At 36.4% G+C, this 17,233-nt stretch overlaps 1 protein-coding gene across 13 annotated transcripts in view; it reads left to right on the forward strand.

Moving 5' to 3' along the window:
• Window positions 1-17,233, forward strand: part of Atf7ip2 (activating transcription factor 7 interacting protein 2) — a 72,834-nt gene that overhangs the window by 24,887 nt on the left and 30,714 nt on the right. For 5 of the 13 annotated variants that reach the window (XM_021244479.2, XM_013065617.3, XM_013065621.3 and 2 more), the window contains exons 2-6: window positions 3,809-4,638; window positions 6,339-6,460; window positions 10,876-11,010; window positions 12,098-12,196; window positions 16,371-16,531. In XM_021244479.2, the coding sequence (XP_021100138.1) occupies window positions 3,819-4,638; window positions 6,339-6,460; window positions 10,876-11,010; window positions 12,098-12,196; window positions 16,371-16,531 (1,337 nt within the window). In that variant the 5' untranslated portion in view covers window positions 3,809-3,818. The remainder of the gene's footprint in view (window positions 1-3,808; window positions 4,639-6,338; window positions 6,461-10,875; window positions 11,011-12,097; window positions 12,197-16,370; window positions 16,532-17,233) is intronic. The other 8 variants (XM_087202942.1, XM_087202943.1, XM_013065619.3 and 5 more) reach the window with 5 other exon arrangements.

The following is a 17,233-nucleotide window of genomic DNA, read 5'->3' on the forward strand; positions in this document are numbered from 1 at the left end:
TGTATTGGAGGGTTGGTAGTAGAGGGTGACCCATCTGAGCTGGGCAGAACTATCTCCCAGGGTGGTGGGTGGAAGTCGGGTTTCTCATATTGGCAACTGGACTGCAGGAGGCTGAGCAAATCTAAGGTGCTTGATGAGAGGTGTCTCTGGGGAAATGATCTCATTGCCATGTGGGATGGTGGAGGAGTTGGGGACTTCAGTCAGAAGTGGTGAGTAGAGAAGGGAGTTGTCAGAGTGTGTGGGGGGGGTTGGTGTAACTGGAGACAGTGCTGCTGGTGAAGCAGGTAATGATTCAGAAGATGGGGTGGGGTACCTGAGGGAGTCAGTGGCAGCAGTTTGGAGGGTGGTGGGCTCTCCAGCTGAACAGGGGCTTGTAAAGGTACAGACAGTGGCTCGAGGACATAAGGCAGTGCCAGGCAGTCTTTCTCCTGTGGGCCTTGAAAAATCAGCTTTTTTGAGGTTTTGGAGAGGTGGCTACAGTTCGAGGCCACAAAAACTTGATTCTGTCCCTTCCTACCCATGCAGAATCGGACCCATGGCGGGATAGAGTCTGAGCTACCTCCAACCAAGAATCGGTATAGGGGAATCAGATCAGGGTGTCTAGGCTTGCCTGACATAACATTCCATACTGCCTGGACTGTGGGAACGTCTAGGGTCCCTTCTGCTGGCCACTCAACATTGAATTTGGGCCAGGCTATTTCATAGAAAGCCTTTAATTTGGAGGGTTTCATCATACTTTTATAATTTCCATTAAAGCCTTTTTTAAAAATGTAGTAACATTCAGTTTAAAACAGTTGTCTTACTCTGATGATTACCCATGATCTATGGTGTATGTGGTGCCTTTGAACAGTGTTACAACACACAAAGATTGCTATCTCCTAATGGAGACCACTCCGGCATCCACTCGGCTACATCCCTCATGGGAACTTGAGTGTTATTTGGCTAAGATGCATCCATATGAACCAGGGCCTGGTCAGCACTTCTGTTGCGTGAGGCGAGTCACCATTAAGCTGTACACCATTGCAGTGGAACCGCAGGGTAGGACCCAATAAGACTCTGTAGCCAAAGCCATGGAGCCAAACAGACTAGTAGTGGGGGACCACACCCAATTACATTCACTCACACATACATTAGTCTTTCAGGATTAAAGCATTCCTTTCCCCTTAGGGAGATCCCTGGCTGACATCTCTGGCTTGAGATTTTGAGAGGTGATCAGTCTCTCCTTCTGTCCACTGGGACAGGCATGACTGAGAGTGGAGCTGGCGCCTGGGCCTTACCTTTTCCTGAAGTCCTAGAAGGGCTTCAGTCCCTCTTTCTCCGAGTCCAGTAGGGAAAAAGTAAGTGCAGCTGTCAGTTACCCTCACCCAATGAAAGAGATACCGCCAAATTCGGCAGGGACGTTGCTGTCTCATTCCTTGGAGAGGGCTTCCATCAGCCATCCTTTGACTCTGAGCTGGTGGCTCAGAGGGCCAACACAATCAGTTTCCTGGTCAGGGAACCAAATGTAGGAAATCTGAACCGCGGAATGACCTAAAGTCACTCAGAGGTAGAAGAAAGCCAAGGCTTAATTGAGTGGTCAGCCCAGTGAAGTTTGCGCTTCAGAAAACCTGGGCCCCAAGTATAGGAAGAGGTGTTTGTACAGTAGTTTAAGGTTTTATACAGTAGTTTAAGTTGGGGCAGACTAGGGGTGTGAATGAAGCAGAATTTTAAACAGGTTTTTAGCAGATAAGCAGATGTTGTAATTTTCTAAGGTTAGGGGCCTTTGAGTAAACATGAAGTTGTAAGTTTGAGGCTAAAATAACAGAATATAGCTAATACAAAATAGCAAGATACAGCTAGTAATGTTCTGTGGTTACATACATTGTGGTTATATTTAAGTATGAAACATAACCTCCTGGGAGGTGCTGTGGGGCTGTGTGTTTCTGAATGGGCTGAAGCAGGTAAGAGTCTGGGGCCTTTAAGGCTTAAAGGTTTAATTTTCTGTATTAATAGGAAAAATAGAATTCTATTGGTGTATCAGGCCCCTAGTAATGAAAATATGCTGTATTCCTGGATTTTGTGTTGTTTATAGATACACATCATGTCTTCAAAATATAATTTGTTGTCATTTCTTTTCTCTTTCTAAATTATTTACCTCATGTCTCACAACACCTAACCTTTTAAATGATGTATGAAGTAAAGAATATAGTAAAAGAAAACTAAGTTAGAAAATAGACAATGATAAATGAAGAAGTTACTCAGGAAGATTTAGCTAGGTTATTCATACCTTAACAATTCTTAGAGTCTGTCTTTGAGTTTAGTGATTGCTTTTGTTAGGTAATTGACCTATCATTTGTTAGTATGCAATAATTCATTTGCCTTTATCATTCATTTGCCTGTATTGTGCCTTTGGTTGTAACCTGACAGTGTTCTTTTCTTTTCACCCATATACCTACCCATGGTCTAGATCAAAGATGATGTGGGTACTGAGGGATGAACAGTAACATATTTTTCTCAGCTTTGTTTTCACTGCTGTAGGTTTGGTTTGGTTTGGTTTTGTGACTGAGTCTTGAATTGTAGTTCAGGCTGGCCTTGAACTGACAGTAGCCCAGGCTAGCCTTGAACTCATGGCAGATCTCCTGTCTCAGTCTCCTGAGTCCTGGGATTACAAGTGTGTGCTACCACCCTGGCTAGATTTTGCTTAAATTAGACAAATAAATAAGAATTTTAAGAATTAAGTAGAATATAACCAAAATTAAATTGGTGTGCTTATTTGAACTGTTACTATACCATGTGTCTTTGTACTTTTTTTAAATACTGATGATTTGGGAATTACTCCTATAACACCACTATTATGGAAACTTGAATATTAGAAAAGGTTAAATTGAGCCATTATTTGTAAAAATGTAATGTGTCCTATAAAAATCATTTTATAAAAAAACTTAAATTTTAGATTGTTTAAACTATGACCTACTTAAACATGATTAAATCAAAAGTTGGTGGTCATGGCACTAAGGTGCTATAACAAGATATAACCAGATAAATTGTCAGGTTTAATATCAGTGCAGGTTTATCAGTTATACAATATTTGAATTTATATGGATTACATTTATAAGAAAAAACTAAAATTACAGTGATACCTAAGTTGTCGAACTCAATTTGTTCCGAATTCAAGTTCAAATACCAGAAAGTTTAAAAACTGAACATATTTTTCTCATAAATAATGGAAAACCAAATAACTGGTTCTGAGGCCCAAAAATTACACCTAAATTCATAAATTCATTTTTCCAGGACTTTAACAAATTTCATAGTGATTTCTCTCTAACTCTATTGTGGGTATCAGTTTTCCTCTTAGCTTTACTGCTTGTATCACTAACTTGTCTTTAGAGCCATTCTTATATTTTACACAAATAAAGCATAAAAAAAGAGCACGATGACATGTTTTAACACACAAGAGCACTATATGTTGTCTGGTTGAGAGCAGAGCTTAGACTGAGACGTCACCCATATATGTCTGCAGGGAGACACACCTCGTCTCACTCTGGGTCCCATAACTGGGTTTTTTTCAAGTCAGATTTTTGGTTCGATTTTGAGCAAAGTTATGAATATTGAGCAGATTTCTTTTTCGAACATTGCTGTTTGAAAAGTGAACAGTTTGAGCTTGGAGCTGTTTGACAAAGTATCTCTGTATTTGTACTTGGTGACAGATGAAAATGAATAATTTCCAATAAAAGTAATTAAACTAGAGAGTCTCAGGGTCATTTTAGTATTGTAAATAAATAACTTTAATTTACTGGAGAAATGCATTTAAATATATTTTAAATTCTAGGATATAAAAGATGGCAAGTCCAGATAGAAGTAAACGGAAGATATTAAAAGCCAAAAAAACCATGCCTACAAGCTGCCGGAAGCAAGCAGAGATACTGAATAAGTTAAAGACTGTTGAAGTTCTGAAAACAACAATGGAGAATAATGTTCTAAGTGCTAATCAGAATTTAAGTACTGGAGTCATAACTGGAGAATGTAGACGTCCTGAAATTGTTGATTCTTCATTGAACTCTGAGAAAAATTCAGCATTTTTACTGAAAAGTGTAGGATTCCCTCAGAATTTAATGAAGCCTATAGAAAAAGTTATTCACTCAAAAACAAAATTGGAGTGTATTGATGAACAAGTTGTATGTTCTTACAAAAAGCCAAGAAAAACAATAGATTCTCCCAGCCAATTCTTTATACAAGAAGTGAAAGAGAAATGGAATACATCTGAAACTCATTTTGAATATAAGACAAATATAACATCATCCTTTTTTCAACATGAGCAGAATTGTAATCTAAAATCTAGTTGTCATTCACCCATCATTTTAAGTGATGTAGTTCAAAATACCTTGGAAGATAACAAAATCAACAAAATGGCTTCCAATTTAGAAGCAAACTCCAATTCAGAGTCACATGACGAAAGGCAAAATGACATTTTAAGTTCAGACTCCTGTTGTGTGCCTATTGCGAAAACACCTAACTGGGTGAATGTAGTCAGTTCCAGCAACTGTGTAGCTAACACTTTAAAAACTAAAGAATCCAGTAGAACCCAACACTCCAGCATTTCAGATTGTGAAAATACAGACTCAAAGCAGCAGGGCTTACTCAACACTGATGGTAATAACAGTAAGTATATACTTAGATATCTTCTGGAGAAATTAAAATAGTCACTTTCCTTTGGGGGATTTTAACATATGATATGCAAGTAAGTAGAGTACATATAGGCAGGAAAAAGATAAATGAATAATTATTTCAAAGTATCTTGGTCATGAACTTCTTGGTGGGGAGGGAGAAAGGTATTATTAAAGGAGAAAATTACAACAAACCTAGGGAAACCATGAGCAGCAAAAATGGTTCAAGAAGGCTTCCCACCATGTGGACAGGTTATATTGGTAGTCAGAGAAAAGGAAGTGACATACAGAGAAGGGAAATGAGGTAGTGTCACCCTGGTTACTTACAGTTCACATCTGTCATGCTTTGCACGTGTTTTGATCACTTTGTCATGTCTTATTTGAGACAGCTACATTTTATAAGATTAGATTACAGTGCATTCACTATGTACAGATAAATGTTTAAGCCAAACTTAAGTATACAGGCAGTTTTAGGACAAACCTGATTTCAATTTAACAAGATCTGACTTATCAGAAGTGGTTTATTTTGGGCCGGGGATTTAGCTCAGTGGTTCCGCCACCTGCCTTGCAAGCGGAAGGATCCGAGTTCGATCCCCGATACCAAAAAAAAAAAAAAAAAGAAGTGGTTTATTCTAACAAAGAAGGGAATAATCACTTCCTATGCACAAAAGGTGATTTATAGCAGCAGTTTGATTCATTTCAGATATATTTGTTATTTGGAAGGTTTTTTTGAGAAAGAGGAGGTTTCTTTTTTTCCCCCTGGTACTGGGGATCGAACTCAGGAACTTGTGCTTGCGAGGCAGGTGGCAGCACCACTGAGCTAAATCCCTGGCGTATTGTTCTTATAATTATTGATGAAGCTATTTCTTTTCTTTTTCTTTGTCTTGGTTTTGTTTTTTTTGAAACAGGATCTCACTATGTGGTTCAGCCCAGCATTGAACAGGCTTTGTAGCTCAGGCTGGCTTTGATTTTTGCAATCCTCCCACCTCAGCCTCCCAAGTGCTAAGACTACAGGCAGTTGCCACCACACCCAGCTACTGAAGCCATTTCTTACCATATTGTTGACTTGTAAACCACATGGGTAGCATAAGGCGTTGGGTAACAATATATATGTACATATAAATTTGTGTCATTGTGTATGTAAAGAGAGCAGCATATACCAAATTATTATCAAGTGAAGTTGTGGGGTTATAAAGTTATTAAAATAGCAAAACTAAGTTTCATTAAAGGGGGGATTTATGTTTGATATTGAGTAGAAGAGAGTATTGACTTCAGAGAACTTTTGGGTTTCGTCTAGGCTACAGAGTAATCATTTAATAAGATGAATTTTAAATTGCTTAAAAATAATATTGGGTCACATATGGAAAATACATAGGACTGCCTAACCAACTACTTGTAAAAATAATGTAGGACTACTTAAGAAACTGCAAATAGAGTAAATGATATAATTCAGTTTTTGTTGGTGTATACATATCAAGTAACATTGAAGGGGAAGGTATGTGATACGAGAACCTAAGACAGGTTTTTGATTTTTTTTTTTTTAACATCAGTTTGTGGGAATATTTTAGTGCAATTAAATTTTCTAAAAAATGCTATCGTCATATTTTAGTTTTTATATTTGTTTAAAGTGTCCTTATTCTCATTTCCTTCTTTATAAGGAATATTTTTTATCTCTAATCTTTCCATCTCCCCAAGGCTACAATCAAAAGAAGATGTTTTCAGAAAACAAAGAAAATGTTAAGCGCATGAAAACTTCAGAGCAAATTAATGAAAATATTTGTGTATCTCTGGAAAGGCAAACAGCAGTGCTGGAACAGGTAAAATATTGAGGCATAAATATGTGCCTAAGAATTTTACTTGTGATTAGTAAAAAAGTGTTAAAAGTTAATTAACTGATCCCCATAATAAGATAGTACAGATGACTTTAACTTGAGCCAAAGCTTGGTATTTGAAAACTGAAATAACAGACAGGTAATTATTTATGTTACCACAATATCTCTAGTTTTTCCAAAGTGATTCCAGACAGAGTGACCTGGGAATCATGTGTGGGAAGAGTCCTGTTGTAGAAAGAGAGTTCACTTTTTAATCAATATTATGCTTAAATCTCTGTGAAAGTCAGAAATCACCTTGAGCTTTGCTAAATAATCTAGTCTCTCTGTGTTCTGGTCATGAGGCTCCTTCATCTGCAGCTGTAGATCTCATCATAATTGTTATAATTTCATAGACTCAGATATCCATGAAGTCCATTGTAAAATCCTGCTGCATACAGGTTTACTTCCCCTGGTAGTCAGACTAAGGAGGCTATATTGCATTAGCTGACATTTTATTTTGTAGCACCCTGAATATACTTCTCATTGTCACTTTGCCCCATATCATTTTATTATTCTACAATATCCACACATGTTTGATCAACTCAGAGTTGAAGTACAATGAGCTTCAACTCTAGTAGAATGGATGTAAACAGCCCCTGTTTTGAGGATCGGTGTTACTATATCACAGCCACTAGAATGCTACCATTAAAAGACATTATATTGTAGATAAATATCTCTTAGCTGTAATAGACCAAAATTTTTCAATCCAAACAATCCTATTTTAGGGGAAAAAATAACTACTGTTTTCTAAAACAGATCATTACAGTTGCATAGTTTATAATCCATGAATATGTATTTACTTAATAAAGAAAAACTTTAAAAGATTCATTCAGAACCAGTGTAAAAGGTAAGTTGTAAATTTTTCTCTTTCTACTTCCTGTTTTCTTCAGGAATACCAAAGGCGACATTAATTAAAAAAAAAAAAGTAGGTAATTGGCCTATTGCTGGCAGGGAAGGCATAGTAGACACGTGGAACAAGCCCTAGGACCATGTTATCTGAAAAAGAAAAACGGATGAGGATTCCATCTGTCTGTTTCCAGTGATCAGTGACTACCATCAGAAATAAGTTATGATAGGTACATAAAAACACAAAATTTAGTAGGGCTTTTGGACATTTTAATTTCACTGGCATAAAAAAAAATCAGGGTTCTCAGTACTATTGTATACCACACAAAACACTCAACCCAAGTTGATTGACAGAAAATATTACTTCCCAGTGAACTTAAGTAATGCAGTTTTTCTTATACATTTTTGCACATTTCTTGTACAAGAGGCAATTTGGATATTGACTAATTCCTTTTTCCTGTCTCTAAATAGCTCATTTGGCTAATACTTTTCTGCTCATTTGGTGTAATTCCATACAAATGTCTCTCTAAACTGTATCTGGTACTTTAGTTTTGCAGTGCTGGGGATAGAACCTAGGGATAGCCAAGCACTCTACCATTGAGCTAGATAACTCCAGCTCTGGAAACCATATCTATAGGTTTATTTTGTTTGAGTCTCATTAATATAAGGCCCCTGTTCTGACATTGTTTTTCCCTATTGATTGAAAGCCCTAGAGCTGTTGTCTGTGATCTTTTGAGGTTTTAAAAGGGTCTAGGCCTAGCTGACTCCAATTAGATTACTGAACCAGAGGAGCTTTTTCTCCAAAGTCCAACTTATTCAATCTCCCTACAATTTAGATTGAGGATATGTAAGTTTGTACTTTTTACAAACTTTAGTTCAGCTTGGCTGCCATCTGCAAATTGAAGCCAGGTTTCTTTCTACTTCCATGATGTTGGGCACATGACAGTTTCTAAAAGACATTTGTGAGGTATTCGATGGAAGTCATTGTGTTTTCCTTGTATAAAGAACATTACCATTAAATGAGAACAAACATCCACTCTAAGAGGAATCACCATTGTTGGGCACTTATTGTAAGATTGTCAAGTTAAAAAATCACTTCTGTCTGAATCATTATGAGTACTTGTTTGAAGTGTGACTCTTTTGAGCTCACTAATATTTAAAAGTTATTGTTTTGTCAAATCTAAAGAATCACTGGGATTGCCTATTAATTATACAATTTTCCAGCTTCCTTTCCTGGAAATTCTTTGGATCTAGGATGTGGCTTAGGAATTTGTGTTAAACAAAGTATCACATGTGATTTTTCTTTCCAGGGAAGTTTGAGAAACATGTTCAAAGAATTTAGATGTGTTTCTGCAAGATTTCCTGAGTATGAGCTTCACATATTGACTCCAGCCAGTGAACTGGCAAGCATGCAATGATGCCTAAAAAGTACACATAGGTTTAAAAAAAAAATAATTTTTGTCAGTAAAAATGGTATATGTTTCCAAACTTTGGTTTACCTGATGAATTAACATATTTTGAGCACTCTATTATATATAAATATATTTTGAGCATTACAGAAGAGATCAAGTAGATGACAATGCTGAAGAATGAAAATAATTGACAACAAGAAGGAGAAACCTTGGGAATAATTAAAATTATCTAATACTATACAATTAATTATCCAAGTGATATCAGTGTGAAAAAGTTCTAACATGGAAACTGCACCATGAAACAATATACTTTGGTCAAGATGTAATTATTACTCTTCCTTTTTTTTTTTTTTTTAAGAAATCCATCCTCTGACAAAGGCTTTTCTGACAACTTTCCATACAGTTAGCCAAAAAATAAAAAAGTACAGAATACAACAGACATTATTTTATGTACTAGAAGTCAACACAACAGGCATCAAAATGTAATGACTCCTTAAGTGTATCACTGCAGGTGTCATTATTAAAGGACCACTCTTGCTATGAAAGTTGCTTATAGGAGAATAATACTTAAGCACAAAACTACAGTGTTTCTCTGAAAGTGTAAATAAGGAGTAAAAGGTATAATAATGTGAAATAGGAAGAAAAGGGGCAACGGGGAAGGGGAAGTGGGAGGGGTAGGGGAAAGGAAAGGGAATGGAATTAATATGAGAAAATGAAAAAATGGATACAGTCTTTGTAAATAGGGAGGGATGGAGGGGTTGAAAGGAGGGCAGGGGAAGAGGGAAAAAATAAGAACCAAGAGAGTATGTAAAGTTGCATATCTCTAATGATGAATGTCGTTATATTGTACACCTAAAATGTACCAATAAGAGGGTATATAAAAAAGAAAACTACAATGTTTCTGAATGTAAGTCTCAACAGAGCTGTTCGTATCATTGGGCAATGAGATTATATGCTTCCTGAAAAGGAGCCAGTCTATTTAAAAAAAAAAAGAAAAAAGATAATGAAATACATTGATTTTTTAAAAATATATATATAAGACTTATTACAGTCTTTCAGAGTAGTATACATTGTGCCAGATTGCATTAATCACAACATAATTGTCCATGGCTTCTTTTAATTTTAACATCACAAACCTAACCTCTAAAGAGTTATGCAAATAATGGTAATTGTCTTGCTTATTTATTTCTCTCATATCAATTAAGTATTTTCCATTTTATGGAATTCTTTTAAATATTACCTTATTTTCTTAAAAAATCCTTTTGGTAGGCCAGGGATTAGCCTAGTGGCACCGTGCCTGCCTCACAAGTACAAGGTCTGAGTTTGATTCCCAATACCAAAAAGAAAATCCTTTAGGTATCACTCATTCAATGGACATTTACTCTATCATCTGTACATTTGTGGACAGAAGATGAGACTTTATGACTTTTCAAAGGCCATATCGCTTGCTAATGGCAGGATCAAGCCCCAAACTCGTATAATTTGTTTATATCTACTATAGACCAAGCATTTTTATCAGGCTGTGGTTTTCATGTAAGTAGAGCTCTTTGTTTATGAAATACTAACATTTCATCAGGGTCATTAAAAAAAATAAGTGGAGTATACTCTTGTAATGTTTTTTATAATATATATTTTGGAATAATAATCAACTGGAAATAGAAGAAACTAAAATTAGCACTTTGAGAATAAATTTAATTTGTAACATGTCTGTATATTTAAATATTGGACATGTCATGCTGAGCTCAATACTCAAGTTTTAGAGAAACTTAATGATGCAGAACTGGGTATTGTGGCACACACTTGTAATGCCAGCACTCGGGAGGCTGAGGCAGGAGTTTGAAGGAGCTGCAAGTTTGAGGCCATCCTGGGCTGCATAGTGAGTTCACGGTCAGCATGAACTATATAGCAAGACTGTCTCAGAAAACCAACAAATAAAACTTACTGGTGTAGAAATGTAAGTACAAACATAAAAATACAAATGTATATTTTGCCATTACATTAAATCTAGAAAAAGAACAAAGCTATTTTTTAAAAAAAATAGAAGATAAAGTTGCTTTAAAATGCGAAACCTGGGGTGTTTTGGTTTTTATTTTAAAATTCTAGGTCAGACATTTGATTCGACAGGAGATTTGTAGTATAAATTTCAAACTATTTGATAAAAAACTGAAAGAATTGAGTGAACGCATTGGGAAGATACAGTGCAAGAATAAACATGAAGCAATAGCTGGTGAACTCTTCGTAAGTGTCTAATTTCATTTGAATCCTTTTAAAAAGTAGAATTTGATGTTATTTTATGTATTATGAAAGGCAAACAATAAAGCAAGACCCAAATTTGATTCTAGGCCACAAGTGTGATTTAAGACCATATAGTTGACAATACAGAATTTATTATAAGCCAGCAGTATCAACCCTTAAGAAATACTCTTGGAACTCTCACACATTCTATGTCAATTGACATGTTTAATATATAAGTAGTCTTTTGATTCTATATCCTTTTTAGGGCTTGTATTACCTCTCTGAAGCTCCTTTATATTTTTTTATTTTAGTCTTCTAAGGTTACTTCCTGATAGTTTCATTGTTGACCAATTAAAATTTTTATGTTTTTATATTATGTTGAATATCATACAAGCATAAAATCTTTAAATGTTTTGCTTATACAGTCATCCCCTTCATATCCTTGGGTTCTGCTTCTGTGTGTTCAACTAAATATGCATTGCAAATAATCAGAAAAAGAATGTCTGTTGAACATATGCAGTCTTTTTTTCTTGTCATTATTCTCTAAATATGGTATAACAACTGTATACATAGCATTCATACTGTATTAGGTGTTACAAGTAATCTAAAGATTTCAGTTGTACAGGAGGATATGTGTAGGATATATGTAATATGGCATTATATATAAGGACCTCAGCAGCATCCACAGATTTTGGTATCTGTAAGATTTGGAACAAACCCCCATGGATACCAAGGGATGAATGTATAAGAATTTTTAATTTATGCTGGTTGTGTTGGTGCACACCTATAATCCCAGCACTATGGGTGGCAAGAGGATTGCAAGTTCAAGCCCAGCTTTGACAACTTGGCGACTTCATGAAACTGTCTCAAAATTAAAGGACTGAGGATGTAGCTCAGCACAAAGGCCGTGGGTTCAATCCCTGGGACTGTAAAAAGAAAAAAAGAGAGAGAGAAAAAGATAAAAGAAATTCTCGTTAATTTGCATGGATGCCTAAATCTAACAAGACTACTCTGGCAAATAAGTTTTCCTCTGCCTCTCTATGTTATTTATTACTCTGGTTTGGTGATTACTTACTTTTCGGTCTTCCAGGCAAAAGTGTCAAGATTTCAGAAACACATTAAAGCAGTCTTAGAGTTTCAGAGGAAATGTTTGGAAGCAAATACATTCTCCAGTAATAAAGCCTTTAAGGTTGGTATAAACACTTAGGAGTTTTTAATAACCTAGTTGACTCATAGTATAAGCAGTTGGCTTATAAAAAATGAGTATATTTTCAAACTAGGACAGACATCTTTAAACGACAGTAAACTTAGAATGTTTCCATGTATCTGTCTCTGAAGAAGATATTCGTAGATAGTGTAGTCAGTGGCTTGTATCTCTTCAGTAAAGGGAGTAGAAAGGGTATTGGTGATTGCCTAGATTGTTTACCCAGCCCACAATTTTAACATGAAAAGCAAAGTTGAATTTTATAGAACAGATTTGTATACTCAGCACCTAGATCTTACCATACTTACTTTTCTCATCTGTTTATCCCCTCTTGACCATCTTGTATTTGGTGTAAACTGCCAATATATTTTTGAATTTTGTTTGTTTTTATGGATGTTTGTGTGTTTGTGGTGGTGGGGATTGAACTGAGGGACTTAACATTGAGCGGCATTCCCAGCCCTTTTAATTTTGAAACAGGATCTTACTGTTGCACCCAGCGAGAAAGAACCAACCAGAGACCGTTATTAAATCCACACAGGAGTTTATTACCGGCCAGGACCGGAGCTGAGCATCGGACTCAAGCATCCACTGGGGGGAGACAAACATGTTTTATACACCTTTGAGGCCAACAGTTTCTAGGCCCCCCTATGGGATAGAACTAGTTAAGCAAGCAAAAGGTACAGAAGCAGAATATCCTGCTGTTAGAACATTTGTAAAGCAATAGTTGATTAATTGTTGTTTCTAAGAGGCTCTCTAAGGGGAGGAGGTTTCTAAGCTTCCTCCTTCTGAGTTCATCTAAAGGGCAGGCAGGTGGGTCAAGCAGCAATATGGAGTCTGTCTTGCTAACTAGGGTCCTTCATTTCCTAAATCACCAAGTGGGGTTCAACTTTCACTCCTTCTTACCTTAACCCCCAGAGTTCTGGGATTACAGGCATGTCCCACCACAACCTGGCCTGTTCATATTTTATATATAAGATTTATAATGTTCACTTTTATTTTTTTCTTGTAATGTGTTTATCTTGTCTTTGGCTTCAGATTTATGTTAATCTCATCTAATGGAGAAGCATTCCCTTCTCTGAATATTTGTGTAAAATTTTTGTTCCTTAAATGTTTAGTAGAATCAGTCTGAAAACTGATTAAAGAGCTTTATTCTGTAGGGAGATTTTTTACTTAACAATGTATTCTTTTGATTGTTATTTTTAATTGTTTTAATAGGTTCTCACTATGTAGGTGACTAGAAACTCATGATCCTCCTGCCACAGCCTCCTGAGTGCTAGATTACAGATATGTGCCAGCATGCTTGGTTTACAAATTAAGTTTTTTTCTTCTGGTACTGGGCCTTTGTCCTATTATATATTTATTTATCCACTTATTTTTAGGGGCCGGGGATTTAGCTCAGTGGTTTCGCCACCTGCTGCGCAAGCGCAAGGACCAGAGTTCGATCCCCGGTACTAAAAAAAATAAAGAAAATTTTGTAAAAAGTCACACATTTATTTTTGAGACAGGTTCTCACTATGTAGTCCAAGCCAGCTTTGAACGCACTAGGTACCTCCAGCTGGCCACAAACTCATGATCATCCTGCCTCAGCCTCCTTAGTGCAGGGATTACAGGCCTGCGCTACCATACCCGACCTCTGCACTGTTTAACAGTGCTTGTGTTTGTCTTCCAAATACTTGGGACTTTCTTTGAATCTTATTTTTATTGATACCTAATATAATTCCACTTTGATCAGAGGACATTATGTGTAAAATTTAACTTTTAAGAATTATTGACACTATATATTAGCATGTGATTTTGATTGGTGAATGTTCCATGTACAGGATGTTGACCTCAATATCCTACAAATGGTAGTTTTGTGTTAATTGTCCAAAGGTGGGTGATAATATTGTTCAGATTTTCTGTGGCTGTGGTAGACTGAATAATGGCCCCCAAAGATGTCCATGACCAAATCCCCAGAACTGTGAATATGTTACATGGTAAAATGGGATTTATAGATCTGATTAAATTAAGTATTTTGAGATGAAGTGCTCATCCTGTATTACCTGGGTATGTTCAGTATAATCTGAAAGCTTACAAAAAGAAGCAAGGTCAAAGGCAGAAAAGATGGGGAAATGGAAGCAGAAGTTGGAATGATGAGGATTGAAGACATAGGAAGAGGGCTCAAGCCCAGGGAAGCAGGCCTTTAGAAGAAATACTCTTGATTTCAAACTTCTGACCTCTGGAATTATAGAATGAATTTCCAGAGCGTGTGTTTGTTTTTGTGGTACCAGGGACTGAAACCAGGGCCTTCACACTGAGCTACATTTATAGGCCTTTTTTTATTTTTATTTTTTAAAATTTTGAGATAGCCTTGCTAAATTGCCCAGGTTGGGCTTAGTCTTAACAATCCTCTTGCCTCAGCTTCCCAGAGTACTGGGATTATAGACATGTGCTACCATGCCTAGAAATTTCTGTTTTTTATTTTTTGGTACCGGGGATCGCACTCGGACCCTTGTGCTTGCACAGCAGGCAACGAAATCACTAAGCTAAATCCCCGGCCCAGAAATTTCTGTTTTAAACTTTCATTTTATATTAGTTTGTCAAGGTATCCTAGTATAGGAACTAATACAGAATTTGGTACTAGGGAACATGGAGTACTGCTGTAACAAATACCTAAAACTGGAAGTAACTAATCCCTTGGAAGGATAAAAGGTCACAAAGGGCCGGGGATTTAGCTCAGTGGTTCTGCCACTTGCCTTGCAAACACAAGGACCAGAGTTTGATTCCTGGTACCAAAAAAAAAAAAAAAAAAAAGGATAAAAGGTCGCAATATTCAGCCACACCGAGAGATCTTTGGAGAGGTTCGGCATCTGAATCTCTTTCAGCAGGCAATTGTCCTATTTAGGCTCATTGTGTGGATCTTGCTTTCCTTTTGTGAGCTGTAGTTCTAGTAATAGTTTACTTTTCAGAGCTCTCATCTACACTTCTGCTTGGCTTCGTTTGTGGAGCTCCACTGGGTCTCCCGTGCATTCTCTGCAAGTGACACTCCATCCCTAGTGCCATTGGGTAGGAAGTTCAAGAAACTTTGGCCTGTGGTCACTGCCAGGCATGAGTTTGGGCCAGCTGTTGCCTTAGGTGTGGGGCCAGCATGCTGCTGATGCTTTAGGCCCTGCTGCTGTCCCACATGTGGAATGATGCCCTCACTGATATAGAAGTGGATTAGGCCAGTGATTCTCCTTTGGGTGAAGTTTCTGGAAACTGACCCTTGGCTGGCCTCTGCTGCCGCTGCTGTTGCAGTAAGTCAAACTCCCACTGTCCCGGGTATCAGGCGGGGACTCAGCTGACACTGCAGGTACTGGGGGGAGGTAGCCACCATTGCTATCAGTTTGGGCTGAGAGAAGGGTACCTCATTATTTGAGTTGTTTTATAATTATCCAGCAAATTATTTCCAGAGTTGTAAGTATTACAGTTGGAGGGGAGGAGCAGAAACGAACAATTGAGTCCATGCTACCTTGTACTGGAACTGAAGGTTGCCACATACTTTTGCTGTTGCTTTCCAATATTGTTTAAAACCTATTCTTCATATAAAATGTTTATTTAATAACATTTTAGAATTCTACCTCAGTGTATCTGTAGTTTTGTTCATGCTGTCCCTTAGAAAAGTGTGAGTTGGGCCTATGGACATATATTTTAAATGCTGCCAGTTCTGAACCAGAGCATGGACTCAATGTTTCAGCTCCAAGTTTTAAAAAACATCACCAATTGGAAAAGTGAGTTGGCAATCTGATTTTTTTTCTAATCTTTATTAGAAATAAATAAAATTTAAAAGCTTCCTTGTTAATGTCTAATGTTTCATTAGTTCTTAAAACTTAAGCTAATAGAAATGTTATCTGAAGGACCCGAGTTCAATCCCTAGTACCAAAAAAAAGAAAGAAAAGAAATGTTATCTGAGTATCTAGGTATTTATTTTCCCTCCTTTTTAACCTAAGCTAAGAGGTTGACTTGTACCATAATTTTTATTAAAGTTTTTAAAAATTTCATTTTGGTAGAGAAATCATAATTATGGTCGTCAGTCACTATAATACGAATAATTTAATATATTTTGTCATATACATGCAAGAATATTTTTCAAGTGAAAGTTCTTCTCCCCTCAAGTGCATTTTCCTCACCCATGTAACAGATTGGAAATTCAGAGACCATGATTTTGGATAAGAATCAAGAGTTGGTTAACAGCCAGAATGAAAGAATGACTTCTATGAACTGTGAACCTTCCAACCCTTCAGAAAAAGCAAGTGAAAGAATTAATTTGCCATCGGATTGTGTTGAGTTTGTTTCTGAAAGGTAGGCATTTCTACAAAATACATAGGATAGTTATCTAAATATATTCCTAGAAACATACTCAAGCATGAAATAGTTTAAAGCTTTATATTCACTTGAACAGTTTTTTCTCTTATGAAAGAATATAATTGTTTCTCTAAAGCTTTTTACCATTTTTTTTAACAATACTAAAATTTTGAATTGGTCAGGAGAACAGGCCTTTGTTATATATGTGGAAAAATGAAGGTCCTGTGAAACAGTGTTCTTATGGTTTTTGTTTTTTTAATTACACAGAAGAGCTGGTAGGACTAGGAAAGAAGTGCCTGAAATTATTTCCCTTCATATTGAAAAGTCATATGGTAATTAATTAGGGTGAACAGATTTTACATGTCTAATGGAGTGACAGAGTAGCCGAGACATCTAATACCTAGTCTAAAAGATTTGGGGTACTATGAAAGAATGAGTTTAATTCAACAGAGACATGTTTGATGTCTCAATCCTACCCTGGATTGATGTTCAAAGGAAGGGATGGGGCATATAAGGAATTCTTTTCTCATTACTGATGATAGGCAACAGTTTTGGAGCTTTACAGTACTAAATATTCTTTTTTTTTTTTTAATAGTTTTTTTTAAAAATTAAATTCTTTTATTGGTACATTTTAGGTATACAACACAATTACATTTCTTATTGGGAATTGTACCTTTACATAATGCATCTTGGTTCTTA

This window comes from Heterocephalus glaber, unplaced genomic scaffold (genome assembly GCF_053883595.1).
Source record: "Heterocephalus glaber isolate CG9 unplaced genomic scaffold, H.glaber_assembly_v1.0 deba00001781, whole genome shotgun sequence".
Classification (NCBI taxonomy): Eukaryota; Metazoa; Chordata; class Mammalia; order Rodentia; family Bathyergidae; genus Heterocephalus; species Heterocephalus glaber.